Here is a 21,729-nt window from a genome sequence, read left to right as displayed (position 1 = left end):
TTAGTCATTGCTTTAAAACCCCTTAAGGTCGATGTCCACTCCCCCTACATACATCTAATTAGCATAATAACAAMATCCCCAAACAAATCCATCCGTTTAAGCTTGAGATGTCATTCCACTGCATCCGCCTATGTGACACTTCCGTATCTGCGGTGAAAGGTGCCCGAGATAGAGCGGTGTTCGTCAGACCAAGAGACATCTCGAAAATTGGTCGTCTCACAAAATCGTCTGTAGCGTCCGAACGGTTTGTCCAACAAATGGACAGATAAGACTCTCACGAACACGAAGGTCTTCTCCGTTKTGMTCTACGACCCCAACAGGCGTCTTGGGACTCGTCTGAAGTCGGTACAGCCGATCTGCCAACTTCTGTCTATAGCGTCCAAACGGTTTGGGCTACACACTAATATGACTCATCTGTGCAAAGGTGAGACTCTCAAAATACATGTCGGTTGTTTGGCTGCAGGACGTCCACAGGCCTCACAAGACTCGTCTGAAGGTCCCCCGGTATACAGCATATGGAGACTGTTTAGTGACAAAAATAAGGGGTTAAATGCATATTTAAAAAAATGTATGTTTCCTGATCTTATATCTCTCAGATATAGGATTGACACTTCAGAACAAAGTTCTTTTAGACTTTTTTGGGGGGCTATCTGATGTTCCATGTCGTGAATCTGTTATTCAATGTGTTTTGTTTGGGAAAATAGCATTAAGGCCAAATAAAAATGTTCATCAAATATATATATATATATTTTTTTATATATACTTCTAGCGGTCTTCAAAATCAAATAGCAAAAATGATCCTTATCCTTGGGTTGACCTTCTTAAAACAATTCTATGTAACTTAGTAGTGCCCCCCCCCCCAACTGCTGATTTTTATACGGCACTTTTCATGGACCCAAAGATGCTTTTGGGAGTTGGTTTGTAATGTACAGTATGTGTGTTTTAGCCCTCATGTCATAGTGTCTTGTGTTTCAGCTCTGATGTGTATCGTGAAGCCAGACGGGCCTCCACAGCTCTGTAAGACCGACGAGATCGGAGAGATAGTGTTGAACTCCAGGGCTGGAGGAACCATGTACTACGGCCTACCTGGAGTCACCAAGAACACCTTCGAGGTGAGGAGAGGACTGTTTACTGAACCCTCTCATCAAGTTTCTGTTCAGTGTAGTGCTACTGACACTGCGATGTAGCCAGCAACCTAAGAACATGACTCCTCTGTCAGAGCATTACAATTCTAAAAGCTCTACCCCAACTGTATTATTCAGTGGTCATGGTTACCTATGGTCATGGTGGTCATGGTTACCTATTACTAATTAGGGTTGCCAAGCAGCCATTTAATTTACAGAAGTTACCTGAATCTATGGTACCTTTGGTAATTAATACTGGAATAATGCTTATATTCCTATTATAGTATTCATTTATTTGATTTATCCATGTCCATATTGTCCATGAGTTTCTAGTGGATACACCATATGGTTCAAGAGAAAATAGCCTAATTAAAAATTGACGCCAAAACATTGAGAACAAATATATATTGACATAGTAAAATAAAGTGTGTAAAAAAAAATATATATATATATATATATATAAAGGATATTTCATGTTGAAACCCTCATTAAACACCAATGGTATTCACTAAGTTGATGTTTTATATTTAGGGCAATGTTTTACAGCTTTGTCATTCTATACTGAACCAAAATATAAACGCAACATGCAACAATTTCTAAGATTTGACTGTGTTACAGTTCATATAAGGAAATCAGTCAATTGAAATAAATGAGGCCTGACTCTATAGATTTCACATGACTGGGAATACTGATATGCATCTGTTGGTCACAGATACCTTTAAAAAATAAGGTAGGGGTGTGGATCAGAAAATACAGTCAGTATCTGGTGTGACCACCATTTGCCTCATGCAGCATGACACATCTCCTTCTCATAGAGTTGATCAGGCTGTTGATTGTGGAATGTTGTCCCACTCCTCTTCAATGGCTGTGCGAAGTTGCTGGATATTGGCAGGAACTGGAACACGCTGTCGTACATGTAAATCCAGAGCATCCCAAACATGCTCAATGGGTGACATGTCTGAGTATGCAGGCCATGGAAGAGCTGGGACGTTTTCAGTTTTCAGGAATTGGGTACAGATCCTTTGACATGGGGCCGTGCATTATCATGCTGAAACATGAGGTGATGGCGGTGGATGAATGGCACGACAATGGGCCTCAGGATCTCGTCACGGTATCTCTGTGCATTCAATTTGCCATCGATAAAATGCAATTGTGTTAGTTGTCCGTAGCTTATGCCTGCCCATACCATAACCCCAACACCACCATGGGGCACTCTGTTCACAACGTTGACATCAGCAAACCGCTCGCCCACACAACGCCATACACGTGGTCTGCGATTGTGAGGACGGTTGGACGTACTGCCAAATTCTCTAAAACAATGTTGGAAGTGGCTTATGGTAGAGAAATTAGCATTCAATTATCTGGCAACAGTTCTGGTGGACATTCCTGCAGTCGGCATGCAGATTGCACGCTCTCTCAACTTGAAACATCTGTGGCATTGTGTGACAAAACTGCACCTTTTTTTCCCGCACAATATGCACCTGTGTAATGATCATGCTGTTTATTCAGTTTCTTGATATTATCCTGGCAAAGGAGAAATGCTCACTAACAGGAATGTAAACAATATTTGAGAGAAATAAGCGTTTTGTGCGAATGGAACATTTCTGGGATCTTTTATTTCAGCTCATGAAACATGGGACCAACACTTCACATGTTGCGTGTCTATTTCTGTTCAGAATCTTATTTAATTATTTCAGATATTTGACAAGAGAGAGGACCAGAGATGATTAGACACCTGGCCAAAAGGGCCAGTTAATTCTGGTATATTACTGGTAAACTTAGAAGGTTTCCAGTAATATACCCTCCCTTTGCAACGCTGGTCTCTCTAACCTGAGTTGAGGAGTTGTGTTGACAGTTAAACGTGTTGTTGTGATTGGTTGAAAGGATGATCATTATGTAATATATTATGCAGTAACCTCCATAACTGAAAGTGTGTCCCTCTGTCTCTGCAGGTGATTCCTGTGAACCAGGCTGGAGCTCCGATAGGAGACATCCCCTTCACTAGGACTGGCCTGCTGGGCTTCGTAGGGCCGGTAAGATAGAAAGACAGTCATTTCAGACCCTACCTAACCTATAGCTATGCACAAAGACTTTATATCAACAAAACATGTCAATGTAGAATAGAGTTTTGGCGTCTCTGTGTCTGTTGATGTCTAGAGAATGAAAATAAATTGTGACATTGCTTTGGGACCTTCTGCTATTTCCCTCCCTAACTCCACAGGGAAGTCTGGTGTTTGTAGTGGGGAAGAACGAGGGGCTCCTGACGGTCAGTGGTAGACGACACAATGCTGATGACTTGGTGGCCACAGCCCTGGCCGTGGAGCCTGTTAAAACTGTCTACAGGGGGAGGTGAGTGTGTCAGGAGCGCAGTCCGTCTGGTGTGTTTTGCTGTGTTGGTAAGGTGTGAGAGTGCTTTGGCTGTGGAGCCTGTCAAAACAGGTGAGTGCCACAGTCATTCTGCTGTGTTGTTTTGCTGAGGTGTTAAGGTGTGAGAGTGTGCCGTGCTGTCTTGTCACTCCCTCTCCCGGAGGAGGATCACTGTGTGCTCTGTGACGGTGGTCTCTGGTGTGAGAGTAGGTTGTTATTGCTGACTGGCTCTCTCCCCGGTGTAGGATCGCCGTGTTTTCTGTAACCGTGTTCTATGATGAGAGGATAGTGATTGTAGCAGAACAAAGACCAGACGCCAGTGAAGAGGACAGCTTCCAGTGGATGAGCAGAGTACTACAGGTACATGTTTTATGTGTGTGCATGTGTGCTCTCTCCTCTATAAAAATATCTATCTCAGTACTGAAGATACATATTGTCTCATATCTACTACAGGTATAATCTATCCTTCCATCTATTTATCATGTATCTTCACTTGTCCAACTCACCCCACACCTTTATAATCAATCTCCATGTGTTTCCTTCTAGTTATCTATCAGTGTGCACTTTATAGGTTAAAGGTGCAATATGCAGAAATCGCTCCGCCATTTCCTGGTTGCTGAAACTCTAATAGTTTGCCTAATTTCAGTTTGTGGCGAAACAAGCTAGTATAGTGTAGATAATCACTGTACCATATAAACAGATGTGAAATATCTTTTCTATTACCAAAAATATTGTATTTTCAGCTTTTTKAAGTAAAAAACAACAACTCCAAAACAAAACTTTAAAACAGAAGCATAGAAATAGCGCACATAACAGATCTACCGCTTCTTAGACTTGCTTTCAATGAGAATGACAGATCTATAACTCACATTTCTATGTGAATTTGGTTGGGTCGCCCAAAAAGTTACATATTGCAGCTTTAAGTTAGTAGTAGAAGTACATCTAGGTGACAGTACAGTAACAGCAGTGGTGGGAAAAGTACTCAATTGTCATACTTGAGTAAAAGTAAAGATACCTTAATAGAACATGACTCAAGTAAAAGTGAAAGTCACCCAGTAAAATACTACTTCAGTAAAAGTATTTGGTGTTAAATGTACTAAAGTATCTAAAGTAAATGTAATGCTAAAATATACTTAAGTATCAAAGTACAAGTATAAACCATTTCAAATTCCTTTATATTAAGCAAAAAAGACGGATAGCCAGGGGCACACTCCAACACTCAGACACCATTTACAAACAAAGCATTTGTGTTTAGTGAGTCCRCCAGATCAGAGGCAGTMGGGATGACCAGGGATGTTCTCTTGATAAGTGTGTGAATTGGACCATTTTCCTGTCAAAATGTAACGAGTACTTTTGGGTGTCAGGGAAAATGTATGGAGTAAAAAGTACATTATTTTCTTTAGGAATGTAGTGAAGTAAAAATTGTCAAAGTAGAGAGACCCCCAAAAACTACTTAAGTAGTACTTTAAAGTATTTTTTACTTAAGTACTTTACACCACCGATTTAACAGTAGGCCCTATGACGTGTGTTCTGTCTACCATAGGCTATAGACGGTACCCACCAGGTGGGTCTGTACTACCTGGCCCTGGTCCCGGCCAACACGTTACCCTGTTATAGGTATCACACCTAACAACAGTGCATACAGTACTGGCATCACATAAACAGTATATCATGTGTTTTCCTGTATAGGCTATAGACAGTATCCACCAGGTAGGTCTGTACTGCCTAGCCCTGGTCCCGGCCAACACGTTACCCAAGACACCACTGGGAGGGATCCACATCTCTGAGACCAAACAGAACTTCCTAGAGGGGAACCTGCACCCCTGTAACATCCTCCTCTGTCCACACACCTGTGTCACCAACCTGCCCAAACCACGGCAGAAACAACCAGGTATCGGTGTGTGTGGCTATAATGACTGTCTATATCTCTGACACAGTGACACTTGACACTGTAGTAGGTGTGTACCTCTAACCCTCCTCTCCTCTCCGTACTATAGTTGGAGTGGGCCCGGCCTCCATCATGGTTGGTAACCTGGTAGCAGGAAACAGGATGGCCCAGGCTGCAGGCAGAGAGCTGGGCGTGGTGGAGGAAGAGGGTCTGGTCAGGAAGGTAAGACCCCACTGAGCCACGCTGTACTGGGCTGAGCCAGCAAGGTGTCGGCCCTACGGTGTGAAAACACACACTACAGTACCAGTAATACAGTCTGTCTTCAATACACACCAACACCAGGAATGGAGCACAGCTGCTTTTACCAACAATCACCATCTTATTTACCGTAGTCCTAGTGACAAACGTATAACAGAAGCTTTGTTCTGTCTCATCTTATTTACCGTAGTCCTAATGACCAACGTATAAAGACGCTTTGTTCTGTCTTATCTTATTTACCGTAGTCCTAATGACAAACGTATAACAGAAGCTTTGTTCTGTCTCATCTTTATTTACCGTAGTCCTAATGACAAACGTATAACAGAAGCTTTGTTCTGTCATCTTATTTACCGTAGTCTAATGATAAACGTATAACAGAAGCTTTGTTCTGTCTCATCTTATTTACCGTAGTCCTAATGATAAACGTATAACAGAAGCTTTGTTCTTCTCATCTTATTTACCGTAGTCCAATGATAACGTATAACAGAAGCTTTGTTCTGTTCATCTTATTTCCGTAGTCCTATGATAAACGTATAACAGAAGCTTTGTTCTGTCTCATCTTATTTACCGTAGTCCTAATGACAAACGTATAACAGAAGCTTTGTTCTGTCTCTACTTTCTCTCTGGCGATGTAGCTCTGTATGTGGCCCACCATGATGGTAAGAGTTTAGCAGACATACCTGCCCAGTAAGGCTGCTTCTGTCAGATGTGCTGCTTGACAGTGACTGTGTATTATCTGCATCCTGTAACCGTGAGCAGATAATGGTGTGCACCCTGTACCGTGAGCAGATCATGGTGTGCACCCCTGTAACCGTGAGCAGATCAATGGTGTGCCCCCTGTAACCGTGAGCAATCAATGGTGTCACCCCTGTACCGTGAGCAGACAATGGTGTGCACCCCTGTAACCGTGAGCAGATCAATGGTGTGCATCTGTTGAATGAGGGAATGGGCTGTGCAGTCACACAGCGAAGCACACAACCTCACTATACGTGTGTGTGTTTTTACTGTGCTTAAAGCCTGCTATTGTACTCCCTCCACAACCATCCTGTTTCTGTCCACTAGTCTTTGGTTCTCTTATTGGTGGCTTATTGGTTCTCTTACCCTTATTGGTGGCTCCCTAGCTCCCTCTTTCAGCACCAGTTCAGAGTCCTGACCCACACTCTCCCTCTTTCAGCACCAGTTTCTGTCTGAAGCGCTACAATGGAGAGCCCAGAGTGACCCTGACCACGTCCTGTATGTGCTCAACGCTAAGGTTGGATGGTCACACCTCTGTGAGATGTTCCAATTTTTCCTCACATTTCTTATGCTCTTATACGTTTTAACATATGATTGTGGAAGTTGCGTTGGCTCCCCTAGCTAATGCCTCCGGCCTAGCTTTAGCTGAGTGGGCTAATACAGTATTGTGCTGTGCAGAGGACCAGGTTCGAAACCCTGGTTGGTCACACTTGCTAGGCTTTCCTGTATATTGCACCTGTACAGTTTCTCTTACCACCTCTGTCCTCCAGGGGGCAGCAGTGTGCACAGCACATGGTTTCAGCTGCACAAGAGAGCAGAGAAGATATACTAGAGCCTGATGGAGAGGAGGCCTCAACACTGGGGACAACGTAGTGCTGCTATACCCCCCTGGGGGTTGACATGACCTACCACACACTTCACACGAGGCTGCGGATACTGTCCATCCTCACATATACAATCTCTGCCTTAGAATAGTCAGTTAAATGCTATTGTTAACAGTACTCCCTTTATTTCTCTCCCTCTCCCTCCTCCTCCCTCCCTCCTCCTCCCTCCCTCCCTCCCTCCTCCCTCCTCCCTCCCTCCCTCCTCCCTCCCTCCTCCCTCCCTCCTCCCTCCCTCTCCCACACCAGGCATTGATCTGATAGCTGCCTTCTATGGCTGTCTGTATGCGGGGTTGATCCTGTAACAGTGCGCCCCCTCACCCTCAGAACCTGGCTGCTACCCTGCCCACGTCCGCATGATCATCGACGTGAGTCAACTACAGCCACCAAGACGTTTTCACATAACGCGCTTCATGAAAGATGTTATGCCTCAATATATACAAACGTGTATTTGTAACTATGAAACTTTAGAACTGCTGAAATGATCTTGGGGGGAATCAAATTCCTGTTGTGTGTGTGTGTGTGTGTTGCAGGTGAGTAAAGCTGCCTGTATCCTAACCACCCAGCCCCTTATGAGGATCCTCCGGTCCAGAGAGGCTGCTGCCAGCGTCAATGTCAAGACCTGGCCCACTATCATAGACACAGGTACTGTGGCAAATCCCAAATGACTCCCAGACACGCTATTTTCACATGATCGTGACTACTTAGGACAGAACCACATAGGTAGTGTAAACTACCTATGTGGTTCTGGTCCTAAGTATACTATACAGGGACCAGAACCACGTAGGGTAGTGTACACTATACGAGGGACAGAACCACGTTAGGGTAGTGTACACTATACAGGACCAGAACCAGCATAGGGTAGTGTACACTATACAGGGACCAGAACCACAGTAGGGTAGTGTACACTATACAGGACCAGAACCACGTAGGGTAGTGTACACTATACAGGGACCAGAACCACGTAGGGTAGTGTACACTATACAGGGACCAGAACCACATAGGGTAGTGTACACTATATCAGGGACCAGAAACACATAGGGTAGTGTACACTATACAGGGACCAGAACCACATAGGGTAGTGTACACTATACAGGGACCAGAACCACATAGGGTAGTGTACACTATACAGGGACCAGAACCACGTAGGGTAGTGTACACTATTACAGGGACCAGAACCACGTAGGGTAGTGTAACACATACAGGACAGAACCACGTAGGTAGTGTACACTATACACGGGACCAGAACCACGTAGGGTAGTGTACACTATACAGGGACCAGAAACGCACGTAGGGTAGTGTACACTATACAGGGACCAGAACCACGTAGGTAGTGTACACTATACAGGGACCAGAACCACATAGGGTAGTGTACACTATACAGGGACCAGAACCACGTAGGGTGTCATTTTCATGTGTAATGAATACATTGGAGATGTTCCTTCTAACTGATGGACTCTGTTTACCTTCTCTGTGTGTCCTTTCTAGACGACCTCCCCAGGAGGCGGCCCCCCCAGCTCTACAAGCCCCCCACAGCAGAGATGCTGGCCTACCTGGACTTCAGCGTGTCCACCACAGGCATGCTGACCGGGGTCAAGGTAAGGACACTACTGTAGCATGTACACACCTAGATACTAAGTCCATCTCAGGAGAAATGATCACACAGCCATTCTTTTGCATATTAAAAGGCATCTTTTTTTCTCTCTCCTTTTTCTCTCTCTCTCGTCTTGTTTCTCTCTATTTCTCTCTCTCTCTCGTCTCTGGTTTCTCTCGGTCTCTTTCTCCCTCTCTGGTTTCTCTCTCGTCTTTCTGTCTCTTTGTCTGTCTGTGGTGTGTGTGTCAGATGTCCCACTCGGCGGTCAGTACTCTGTGTCGCTCCATCAAGCTACAGTGTGAGCTCTACTCCTCACGCCAAATAGCCATCTGTCTGGACCCCTACTGCGGCCTGGGCTTCGTACAGTGGTGCATCTCCAGGTAAGAGACATGGCTGGGCTGCCATGATTTCACCTACATTTTGTATAATCCTTATGCCGCTTCTATGTCGCTCTATGATCTAGTGTTGTTGACACTGCAGCTGATCTCTATTGAGCAGAAAAGTGACAGCAGCTTTTTACGTTGTGTAATGACTAGAGAAAGTTCCAATATTGTGTGCAGTGTGTACTCGGGTCACCAGTCCATCCTGATCCCTCCTATGGAGTTGGAGCTGTCCTTACCTCTGTGGCTGAGCACCCTGAGCCAGTACAAGGTCAGAGACACATTCTGTTCCTACTCTGTCATGGAGCTCTGCACCAAGGGCCTGGGAACGCAGACTGACTCTCTCAAGGTGAGGAACACACACACACACACACACACACACACACACACACACACAGTCTAACCAATGGCTAGATATGTGTTGGTTCCAGAATCTAAAATCTGTCAACTGTGTCCTGTACACACACCAGAAGAGGCTGGTGGTAAGTGTACTGTCTAGGAGTCTCCACCCTGTGTGTATTATTAACCTGTGTGTCTGCAGGCGCGGGGTGTGAACCTGTCGTGTGTGAGGAGCTGTGTGGTGATAGCAGAGGAGCGTCCCCGGCTGGCACTGACCCAGTCCTTCTCCAAGCTGTTTAAAGACCTGGGCCTCTCCCCCCGCGCTGTCAGCACAGCGTTTGGATCCAGGGTCAACATAGCCATCTGCTTGCAGGTGGGCCCCAGCGCGCACACACATACAAATGCAGGGAGCCGCAAAAAATATGCATGCATGCATACGCACACACAGCTGGATCTAAACAACAATGATGGTGACTCATTTGGACTTTTTAGATCACAAAGTTCCCTTTCTGTTTCTCTGCCAGGGTACAGCTGGACCAGATCCCTCCACCGTCTATGTAGACATGAAGTCCCTCCGCCATGACAGGTGAGGATAGCTAGCGGACATCACTAAGGTTTTACCCAGGGTTTTCCTGGTCATGGTCATGTATAATACACTGCAGAGAATGGAGTCCGTCTGTCTGTGTCTTCCAGGGTGAGGTTGGTGGAGCGAGGAGCCCCACAGAGTCTTCCCCTCATGGAGTCAGGCACTGTAAGTACATGGCACTGAGATGACTAAAGCTTTACCGTATGCTTCCCAGTCTAAACCGTTTGCGCATATATTACGATTACATTTTGTGATGTTTTGGTGTTCATCAGTTTTTTTATTTCCTTGGCTGTTCGTGCACACACTTCTTTTCTTGAGGCAAAGTGAAGTTCGATATCTGAAGTCAAACATCTCAGTTAGATGTACAATTGTGTGACTAGGACCTCTGCAAAAACGTCAGATTTCGCGATTTATCTTAGATTAATTCTGACTACTTTGAGGAAGTGTTTCTGACTATGTTGTTGCCGTGGTGACTGAAAAGGGATAAACAACAGTGATGTTGCTGCTTTTTTCTTTAGGGAGTATGAGAGTCTTTAGGGAGTATGAGAGCACAGACGGTCGCTTCACCGAGCAGAGTTCTGCAGGGAGCAAACCGAACCTGTGTGTGTGTGGACGCCTTTAGACTGTGTTTTGACTTCTTGCTTCTCTAATGAAACTTCCTCTTGTGTCCGTGGGGTTGTTTACTAAACCTGATCTCCCTGTCTGCAGATTCTTCCAGGGGTGAGGGTGATCATCGTGAACCCAGAGACCAGGGGTCCGTTGGGGGACTCACATCTAGGAGAGGTGAGTATGCAGACACCACAGAGGAACAGGTGGTGGGGGTATATGGTCAAGTTGAAAGGGGTTTGCTGTGAGAGTATTGTAGCAAAGACTTCAGAGTTTCTTCTCCTTCTCCTCCAATAATTTAACCCCATCACCTTGCTCTACTACGACCTAGTCAATATATTTATCTTTCTCTATCACTTATTTTTCCATATTACCTCCCTGGTTAATGACCATCTCTTCTGTTCTTCAGATCTGGGCTCAGAGCCCCTGGTTACTATATATACTGAGTATACTAAACATTAGGAACACCTTCCTAACCATGAGTTGCACCCCCCCCACACACACACACACACACACACACACACTTGCCCTCAGAACAGCCTCAATTTGTCGGCGCATGGACTCTGCAAGGTGTTGAAAGCGTTCCACAGGGATGCTGGCTCATGTTGACTCCAATGCTTCCCACACTTGTGTCAATTTGGCTGGATGTCCTTTGGGTGGTGGACCATTCTTGATTCACACAGGAAACTGTTGAGCGTGAAATACCCAGCAGCGTTGCAGTTCTTGACACAAACCAGTGCTTCTGGCACTTACTACCATACCCTGTTCAAAGTCACTTCAATCTTGCCCAACACCCCAAAAGAAAAGGCTTTAGATGTGCCAGGTGAACCTGCAACCACAACACTTCAATAACACTTGACATAAGATCTTCTCTAAGCAATTACAGAGATATGGCTCTGAATATATATATATATATATATATATATATTATATATATATATATATAATATATATATATATATATATATATATTATATATAAGCATCTCCTCCCCATAAGCATTTCTGTCTCTTCTATAAATGTTATATCTTGTATTGCTATGCTGGATCATCAAATTAATTATCTAAGTGAGTCTCAGAAATGGCTAATATATGAATGTTATCTGATGTTAGCAAGTATTGATTTCATGACCTTATTTCTTAGGATACATATATTAATATGGGCTATTTTCAGCCCTTTCCTGGGTAGCTAATCAGAGATAGCATAATATTGAAAAATAGCAGACTTCTTGACAGGGGAGAGAAATGTTACATTTATTTGTTAATTGTGGCAATTATACGCATTTTGCCATGGGTGTAGATAAAATGTTGCAGTTTTAAAGCAAGTTTGTTGCAGTTCTGCAAATATTTCCATGTGGCACCTGGTGTATTCTACTATTCTAACTCTCAACAGTAGTTGAGACCCGACTAGGGTTCTGATTTTATTCTTTTTATAAATAAATATATATACAGTTGAAGTCAGAAGTTTACATACACTTAGTTTGGAGTCATTAAAACTCGTTTTTCAACCACTCCACACATTTCTTGTAAACAAACTATAGTTTTGGCAGTCGGTTAGGACATCTACTTTGTGCACGACACAAGTAATTTTTCCAACAATTGTTTACAGACAGATTATTTCACTTATAATTCACTGTATCACAATTCCTGTGGGTCAGAAGTTTACATGCACTAAGTTGACTGTGCCTTTAAACAGCTTGGAAAATTCCAGAAAATTATGTCATGGCTTTAGAAGCTTCTGATAGGCTAATTGACATAATTTGAGTCAATTGGAGGTGTACCTGTGGATGCATTTCAAGGCCTACCTTCAAACTCAGTGCCTTCTTTGCTTGACATCATGGGAAAATCAAAAGAAATCAGCCAAGCCTCAGAAAATAATGTAGACCTCCACAAGTCTGGTCATCCTTGGGGAGCATATTTCCAAATGCCTGAAGGTGCCACGCTTCATCTGTACAAACAATAGTACGCAAGTATATAAACACATGGACACACAGCCGTCATACCGCTCAGGAAGGAGACGCATTCTGTTTCCTAGAGATGAACGTACTTTGGTGCAAAAATTGCAAATCAGTCCCAGAACAACAGCAAAGGACCTTGTGAAGATGCTGGAGGAAGCAGGTACAAACGTATCTGATATCCACAGTAAAAGAGTCCTATATCGACATAACCTGAAAGGCCGCTCAGCAAGGAAGAAGCCACTGCTCAAAAACCGCGTAAAAGCCAGACTACGGTTTGCAACTGCACATGGGGACAAAGATGGTACTTTTTGGAGAATGTCCTCTGATTGATGAAAAAAATTAGAACTGGTTGGCCATAATGACCATCGTTATGTTTGAAGGAAAAGGGGGAGGCTTGCAAGCCGAAGAAAACCATCCCAACCGTAAAGCACGGCGTGGCAGCATCATGTGTGGGGATGCTTTGCTGCAGGAGGGACTGGTGCACTTCACAAAAATAGATGGCATCATGAGGCAGGAAATTATGTGGATATATTGAAGCAACATTCTCAAAGACATCAGTCAGGAAGTTAAAGCTTGGTCACAAAATGGGTCTTCCACAGTGGAAAAGACCCAAGCATACTTCCAAAGGTTGTGGCAAAAATGGTTAGGGCAACAGTAAAGGTATTGGAGTGGCCATCACAAAGCCCTGACCTCAATCCTATAGAAAATGTGTGGGCGAACCTGAAAAAGCGTGTGCGGAGCAAGGAGGCCTACAAACCTGACTCAGTTACACCAGCTCTGTCAGGAGAAATGGCGCAAAATTCACCAAACTTATTGTGGGAAGCTTGTGGAAGGCTACCTGAAACGTTTGACCCAAGTTAAACAATTTTAAAGGCAATACTACAAATACTAATTGAGTGTATGTAAACTTCTGGACCACTCGGAATGTGATGAAAGAAATAAAAGCTGAAATAAATCATTCTCTCTACTATTATTCTGACATTTCACATTCTTAAAATAAAGTGGTGATCCTAACTGACCTAAGACAGGACATTTTTACTAGGATTAAATGTCAGGAATTGTGAAAAACTGAGTTTAAATGTATTTGGCTGAGGAGTATGTAAAGTAACGACTTCAACTGTGTGTGTATATATATGTGTATGTATGTATGTGTGTTTTTTGTGTGGAATTGATCAGAGGGCCTTCAAAAGGAGGGCCACCTGTTTCCCATCCCTGATGTAGAGGATGATAAAACACTCTCACTCTCTGTTTAGATCTGGGTTCAGAGTCCCCACAGTTCCAGTGGCTACTACACCATCTACGGAGAGGAGAGCTTGCAGGCGGACCACTTCAACACGCGGCTGAGCTTCGGGGAGCCCCACACCCTGTGGGCCAGGACGGGATACCTGGGCTTTGTCAAGAGGACAGAGCTACTGGGGTCCACCGGAGGTTAGAGACCCTTCTAATGTAACCATCCTAGCATTTAGCATGTTATGGACTCTCCCAAGTCAAATCTTTCTTGGGGTGTGGTCATTCTCACCCCCACTAGTTGCTACACCAAACCAATCTGAAGACTTGTTCTTAGTCGTACAAGGCATGTTCATTCTGTTTTAGGATCATCTCACCAAATATAATTGTTGCAGGTGAAAGAGGGTAGATTGGTCTATGCTAAACTACAGGACTGTTTTGCTATCACAGACTGGAATATGTTCCGGGATTCTTTCCGATGGCATTGAGGAGTACACCACATCAGTCACTGGCTTCATCAATAAGTGCATTGATGACGTCGTCCCCAATGACTGTACGTACATACCCCAACCAAAAGCCATGGATCACAGGCAACAGTCGCACTGAGCTAAAGTGTAGAGCTGCCGCTTTCAAGGAGCGGGACTCTAATCCGGAAGCTTATAAGAAATCCTACTATGCCCTCTGACGAACCATCAAACAGGCAAAGCGTCAATACAGGACTAAAATCAAATCGTACTACACCGGCTCCGACGCTTGTCGGATGTGGCTTGGCTTGCAAACTATTACAGACTACAAAGGCAAGCACAGCCACGAGCTGCCCAGTGACACAAACCTACCAGATGAGCTAAATAACTTCTATGCTTCCTTCCCAGCAAGTAACACTGAAACATGCATGAGAGCATCAGTTGTTCCGGACGACAGTGATCACGCTTTCCGCAGCCGTTGTGAGTAAGACCTTTAAACAGGTCAACATTCACAAGGCCACAGTGCCAGACGGATTACCAGGATGTGTACTCCGAGCATGCGCTGACCAACTGGCAAGTGTCTTCACTGACATTTTCAGCCTCTCCCTGTCTGAGTCTGTAATACCAAAATGTTTCAAGCAGACCACCATAGTCCCTGTGCCCAAGAACACGTAAGGTAACCTGCCTAAATGACCTGTAACACTCACATCTGTAGCCATGAAATGCTTTGAAAGGCTGGTCATGGCTCACATCAACACCATCATCCCAGAAACCCTAGACCCACTCCAATTTGCAGACCACCCCAACAGATCCACAGATGATGCAATCTCTATTGCACTCCACACTGCCTTTTCACACCGGGACTAAAGGAACATCGATGTGAGAATTGCTATTCATTGACTACAGCTCATCGTTCAACACCATAGTGCCCTCAAAGCTCATCAATAAGCTAAGTTCCCTGGGAYTAAACACCTCCCTCTGCAACTGGATCCTGGACTTCCTGACGGGCCGCTCCCAGATGGTAAGGGTAGGTAACAACACATCCGCCATGCTGATCCTCAACACGGGGGCCCCTCGGGTGCGTGCTCAGTCCCCTACTGTGCTCCCTGTTCACTCATGACTGCACGGCCTGGCACGACTCCAACACCATCATTAAGTTTGCCGATGACAACAGTGGTAGGCCTGATCAACGATGAGACCGCCTATAAGGAGGAGGTCGGAGACCTGACCGTGTGGTGCAAGGACAACCACTTCTCCCTCAACGTGATCAAAACAAAGAAGATGATTGTGGACAACAAGAAAAGGAGGACCGAGCACACCCCCATTCTCATCGACGGGGCTGTAGTGGAGCAGCTTGAGAGCTTCAAGTTCCTTGGCGTCCACATCACCAACAAACTAACATGGTCCAAGCACACCAAGACAGTCGTGAAGAGGGCACAACAAAACCTATTCCCCTTCAGGAGACTGGAAAGATTTGGCATGGGTCCTCAGATCCTCAAAAGGTTTAACAGCTGCACCATCGAGAGCATCCTGACGGATTGCATCACTGCCGGGTATGGCAACTGATCGGCCTCCGACCGCAAGGCACTACAGAAGGTAGTGCGTACGGCCCAGTACATCACCGGGGCCAAGCTTCCTGCCATCCAGGACCTCTATATCAGGCGGTGTCAGAGGAAGGCACTAAACATTGTCAAAGACTCCAGCCACCCTAGTCGTAGACTGTTCTCTCTGCTACCGCACGGCAAGCATTACCAGAGTGCCAAGTCTAGGTCCAAGAGGCATCTACCCCCAAGCCATAAGACTGATGAAATTCTAATCAAATGGCTACCCAGACTATTTGCATTGCCCCCCTTATACGCTGCTGCTACTCTGTTATTATCTATGCATAGTAATTTTAATAACTCTACCTACATGTACATATTACCTCGACACCGGTACCCCCTGTATATAGCCTCGCTATTGTTATTTTACTGCTGCTCTTTAATTATTAGTTTCTTTGTGGTATTTTCTTAACTGCATTGTTGGTTAAGGGCTTGTAAGTAAGCATTTCACTGTAAGGTCTACACCTGTTGTATTTGGCGCATGTGACAAATACATTTTGATTTGATTGTGCTTTAAAACCAACCAGATTTTTTTTTAAAGGCCCAGTGCAGTCAAAATGTTTATTTTTCTGTGTTTTTTGTAAATGTATTCTATTGTCACATACACCAGATGGGTGCAGTGGATGAGGTTGAAATAATACTGTGATAATTATGATAATACCCTTTTAGTGTAAGAGCTGTTTGAAAATATTGCCTGAAATTTCAGCCTGGTTTGGTGGGATGGAGCTTTGGCCTGCCTGGTGACATCACTAGGCGGTAAATTGGTTAATAGACCAATAAGAAAGCGTTCCAATCCTGTCTGCCAATAACAGTTCGTTTTCAGTTTTCCCCTCCCCACTCAGACAACTCCCAGACAGTCCTAGCAAAATTGCTCTTTACTATGAAGCTATTTTTGTTTAACCATTTTAATTGAAAGCAATCACATGAAGGTACTTAATTGTTACCCAGAAATGATTTGATATTGAGATAAAAGCAGCACCATTGGATGTTGGGTTTCTAAGCGGTCTGTGTTGATGACAAATCTATTTTCACTCCTGATCCATCTGCCTGCCTTCCCTTCAGATCGTCATGACGCTCTGTTTGTGGTGGGCCAGCTGGATGAGACGTTGGAGCTCAGGGGGCTTCGCTACCACCCCATCGACATCGAGACCTCTGTGTCCCGGGCACACCGCAGCATCGCTGAGAGGTGAGATACTGTTGTCTGCTCAGACACACACAGTACATACATGCTTCACTAGGTGTATTGTAACCTGATGTGACTGTTTTGTGGTCTGTACCAGAACTGTGTTTGTCATTGACATATACTGTATCTAGTATAAACCCACATGTTTGGTTTCCTTGGTGTTGAGAAAGAATGGGAAGGGTACACCAGCACCGTGCTCTAACCCACTGAACCATTGGAACCAGTGTTGAACTTGATGAGTGACTGACTGTGGTGCCGGTCATTCTCTCTGTCTGCTGTGGACCCCTGAATGTTAACTTGATGGGTGGCTGTCTCTCTCTCTCTCMACAGTGCTGTGTTCACGTGGACCGCTGAATGTTAACTTGATGAATGACTGTCTCTCTCTCTCTCTCTCTCTCCACAGTGCTGTGTTCACGTGGACCAACCTCCTGGTGGTAGTGGCAGAGCTGGCCGGGTCGGAGCAGGAGGCCCTGGACTTGGTGCCTCTGGTGACCAACGTGGTTCTGGAGGAGCACCACCTGATTGTGGGCGTGGTGGTCGTCGTTGACCCGGGGGTCATCCCCATCAACTCCCGGGGAGAGAAGCAGAGGATGCACCTCCGGGACTCGTTCCTGGCCGACCAGCTGGACCCCATCTACGTGGCCTATAACATGTGAGATGTGAGGAGGGCCCAGGCCCCATTCACACTGGAGTGGAGGCTGGCTATGGGGGTCCACTGCGATGSAAGCTGGCTATGGGGGTCCACTGGGATGGARGCTGGCTATGGGGGTCCACTGSGATGGAGGCTGGCTATGGGGGTCCACTGGGATGGAGGCTGGCTATGGGGGTCCACTGGGATGGAGGCTGGCTATGGGGGTCCACTGGGATGGAGGCTGGCTATGGGGGTCCACTGGGATGGAGGCTGGCTATGGGGGTCCACTGGGATGGAGGCTGGCTATGGGGGTCCACTGGGATGGAGGCTGGCTATGGGGGTCCACTGGGATGGAGGCTGGCTATGGGGGTCCACTGGGGTGGAGGCTAGAGTATAGAGGCTCTGAGAGGGGGCGCTAGACACAGAGAGGGGGCTGGGGGTGGACTGCTTCTCCCAAGAATGGACCTCACACTCACTCATCTGGCAGTGGGACAGAGTGGCAGGACAGGGCAGGAGTAGCATTGGTGGATGGGCTTGGACTTGGTTTAACCATCCTGTTACAGTAATTCCTGCCCCAGTGTTCTTTCTCTCTCGGCCAAAGTCTACTCTCTATGAAACAGAGACTGTTTATTAAGGCTGTGGGCGGGAGTGAAGTTAGAGCACGTCTGTCTGCATGGGGTTTTGCTGCTTCTTACTGGTGCTTATCCAACCACTCCCTGCCTCCCACTGACAGAGTAGGAAGATGATTGGTTTCTCCTCTTTGATTGACACTTGGGTCCACCTATCAAGTAGATGTTTGCCAATACCCTCATCCACTGTCTCTCCCAAACTGCTCCTAACCATGATTTTATCCCCAGACATTATTATTGTGAATCTTGTTTTATAGAAGAAAATACAGAGGTGTGTTTCTCATCTCAATCCATTCCCTGGTTCAGCATGTACCCTGCTCTCTCCTCTCTCCTGAGTGGTCCACAGTCCGTCATGTTGGTCAGGATAGGACTGTGGAGTCAACGTGACGAGCTGGAAGCTTCCCCCATGCACTTTAACCTTTCCTTGTCCTTCCATAATCTCTCCTGTCTCACCTAGCCATGTCCCAGATCTGTTTATGCCGTCTTGTCAACTCCTCATGAGACAATGACCAAAGGAGTTGTAAAGACCTGGGACCATGCGTATTGTACGTCCCAAATGGCAACCTATATAGTGTACTACCCTATGGGCCTTGGTCAAAAGTAGTCCACTAAATAGGGAATAGGGTGCTATTTCAGACGCAGCCTATATGTCCCCTGGATTGTTGATGGGAGACTGACCTCCTCTACTCACTTCCATTTTTCATCAAGAAATGCATAAGAACTAAACAATATCACAAACAATACAATAGCAGCAGTAAGTACAGCCCACTGAGCCAGACTAACGCCTGTACCTCTGTAGCTGTACTTACTGCAGAGCTGGAATTGATAGGTCATCTTACGTGTCTGTCCCATAGATCTAGGTTTGTTTTTTTACACTTTACTGCTATGTTAAAAGCTTTTAGTCGTGCTAGAAGAATTCACTTTTAAAACACACTTGTCATTGGTATGGAATGAAAAAGATGTGCAACATAAACATACCAGCAGCAAACTCGCACAACAAAACAGACAGTGTTTATTTTTGGGGGACAATATTTGAAGGTCTTGATGTATGAGCAGGAATCGTTCCATGAGAGTTCTCATCGATCATGTAAATAAAATTGACTCCTGTTTAACTGTAATGCTGTTTTATGGGGTCAGGGTTATATGTATGTACAGACATACGACTAAACTGCTGTAGATATTTATCTTTACACAACTGTATTTATCGTCATTATTTAAATATCTAGCAAGCACAAAATACTGGTAATATGGAACAATAAACTTGACTTCTGATTAACTTGCTGGCTGACTTGATATCATGGAGGCTCCTCTGCGGAATCACTATCTTAGCTTGAATAAGTATCAGTCAGTCAGCTGCTGGCCTCTGTCACAGGCTTTCAGATGGCAAAGCCTTGGTGTCCGTGGCTAGTCAATTGCTAGGCTTGTTTGTTGATTCTGGAGTGCCCATTGAGTCACCAAGGGGCATCTATAACTCTGACTAACTTCACATGAGGCTACATCTGGGATGTCGGAAGACTGCTGTGCCTTTTAAATGTGGAAGACACATTTCAGTTGAATGCATTCAGTTGTACAACTGACTAGGTATACCCCTTTCCCTTTTGTTTTGTGTCATCATGAAACGTGACATCTTCATAAATCAAGGACTTGGTGAATTACCAAACCCAGTTGGCAGTGGGTATAAGATGAGGACAAATTCTTGCCTTATAAAACCTGTGGAACTTGTAATACTGTTACTGATTTTATTTGTCAAAGGTTTTAATTGAATTATTCTGATTGTATTATGACTAGAAAAGGGATTGTGAAGGGTAAGATGTTGACCGTATAGGGTATAGAGGTCAAAAAATGTATAACTGGTGTTACTGTGTACATTGCAATTATGAACTTATTCTTTGTTCATAAAACTTGACTGATCTTTCATACTTGACAGCAAATTTCTGCATCACAGACTTAAACGTAGGCTAAGTAACACATTGCAAAATTAAAGGAAGCGTATCATATGGTTTGGCAGGTGGTAACAATTTGCACTTTTCCATATCATTATTACTGGTGTGTGTGATCGTATGGTTTAAATGGTGACATCGTTTGCCTTTCCTTGTGGAAAAAAGTTTAATTTCCCTTTTTAATTAAATGAACATCAAAATATTGAACAATATTTTTGCTCCAAAATGCCAGTTTCTTTTTTGTTGATTGGCCTATTTTATGTCATTCACTGTAATGTAATTTTTTGGGGTTGACTCTAGCAGGACATCCCAATGATTCAGCCTAGCATCAAACAATTTTTATTCCATCCATCCAAATGAGAAATTCATTATTTAAATGATTGTAATGTTTTTCATGCAAGATTTCAACTATCCTACATTTAACAGCAGCTTGTTTGATTCAGCTTGTTTGATTTAGGAAGTTGTTAAAACTACTTGAATGACAAACATTGTAACTTAAGTCCATCTTTAGAGTAAAGTTTAATGATTCATAAAAAATGTTTTTGGGACTATTCTGTGGTATTTGGCTTTCTTGCCAAGCTGCTACTGTATCATTCCACCTTTGCATGTTTAAATGATCATCTTATACTGGTGTGACCATAGAACTAGAAGGAATTTACCACTCAAATCGCCATGGTGTGAGCGGTTCCAAGCCCGTTCTACTCAATCTAATTCTATGGGTGTGACAACATGTTGTCCTGCCATATATTCATTAGACACATTGGTGCTATCCAAAACTGGAAATAAGGGGAAACTTTTTCAAGAATCTATCCATGGACAAACCTAGCTTGAGTTCCAGCCTCTTTGTACTATTGTGCCAGCTCCAATTGGCAAAAGCACAAACAGGTATGGGACCAGGCTAGGATAAACGATCAGGATTGCCAATATTTCCATATATTTTGTAATAAACACTGTGCCAATTGCAGTAAAACTGAAAACAATAAAGGATGTTAAGCTTTTAGTCTATTGTAAGCACAATGTACTGTACTTGTGTAGTGATAAAACAATATATTTCGGATGATTAATGTTATTTGTAAACCTCAAGGGCCCAAAATATATATACCTCAAGGCTATTCACTATGCATAAATGCTGTAAAAGATCTTTTCAATATAGTCAGTGATGCAATGAGTTCCAACTCAGAGGCAAACGTGTCCTATTTGACCAACGTTCGGTCATGTTGTCAATGGGGATCATTTGGTTTCTATTTGGTTTAGCAAAATGAAACAATAAAAATCTGCTTTTGTCAGCATGTCTCTGCTCTGTGATCTGTAAAGCCACTAGTCTCTTTTCACAGGCGCT

The 21,729-nt window shown here is 44.4% G+C and overlaps 1 protein-coding gene across 1 annotated transcript in view; it reads left to right on the top strand.

The window, feature by feature from the left end:
* The window catches only part of dip2ba (disco-interacting protein 2 homolog Ba), a 118,625-nt gene extending 96,949 nt beyond the window's left edge, over positions 1-21,676 (top strand). Inside the window, 24 exon segments of the mRNA XM_070444590.1 lie at positions 974-1,112; positions 3,077-3,157; positions 3,346-3,473; positions 3,737-3,851; positions 5,181-5,382; positions 5,489-5,601; positions 6,812-6,889; positions 7,143-7,158; positions 7,161-7,212; positions 7,214-7,266; positions 7,503-7,551; positions 7,553-7,602; positions 7,605-7,621; positions 7,787-7,898; positions 8,742-8,851; positions 9,097-9,227; positions 9,408-9,576; positions 9,769-9,939; positions 10,091-10,152; positions 10,260-10,317; positions 10,861-10,935; positions 13,969-14,143; positions 17,070-17,193; positions 17,594-21,676. Of these exon segments, the coding sequence (XP_070300691.1) occupies positions 974-1,112; positions 3,077-3,157; positions 3,346-3,473; positions 3,737-3,851; positions 5,181-5,382; positions 5,489-5,601; positions 6,812-6,889; positions 7,143-7,158; positions 7,161-7,212; positions 7,214-7,266; positions 7,503-7,551; positions 7,553-7,602; positions 7,605-7,621; positions 7,787-7,898; positions 8,742-8,851; positions 9,097-9,227; positions 9,408-9,576; positions 9,769-9,939; positions 10,091-10,152; positions 10,260-10,317; positions 10,861-10,935; positions 13,969-14,143; positions 17,070-17,193; positions 17,594-17,846 (2,533 nt within the window). The 3' untranslated portion in view covers positions 17,847-21,676.
* The last annotated feature ends 53 nt before the right edge of the window (positions 21,677-21,729 follow it).

Source organism: Salvelinus sp. IW2-2015, linkage group LG7 (assembly GCF_002910315.2).
Source record: "Salvelinus sp. IW2-2015 linkage group LG7, ASM291031v2, whole genome shotgun sequence".
NCBI classification, from domain to species: domain Eukaryota; kingdom Metazoa; phylum Chordata; class Actinopteri; order Salmoniformes; family Salmonidae; genus Salvelinus; species Salvelinus sp. IW2-2015.
This window is presented reverse-complemented; position numbering and strand designations above follow the sequence as displayed.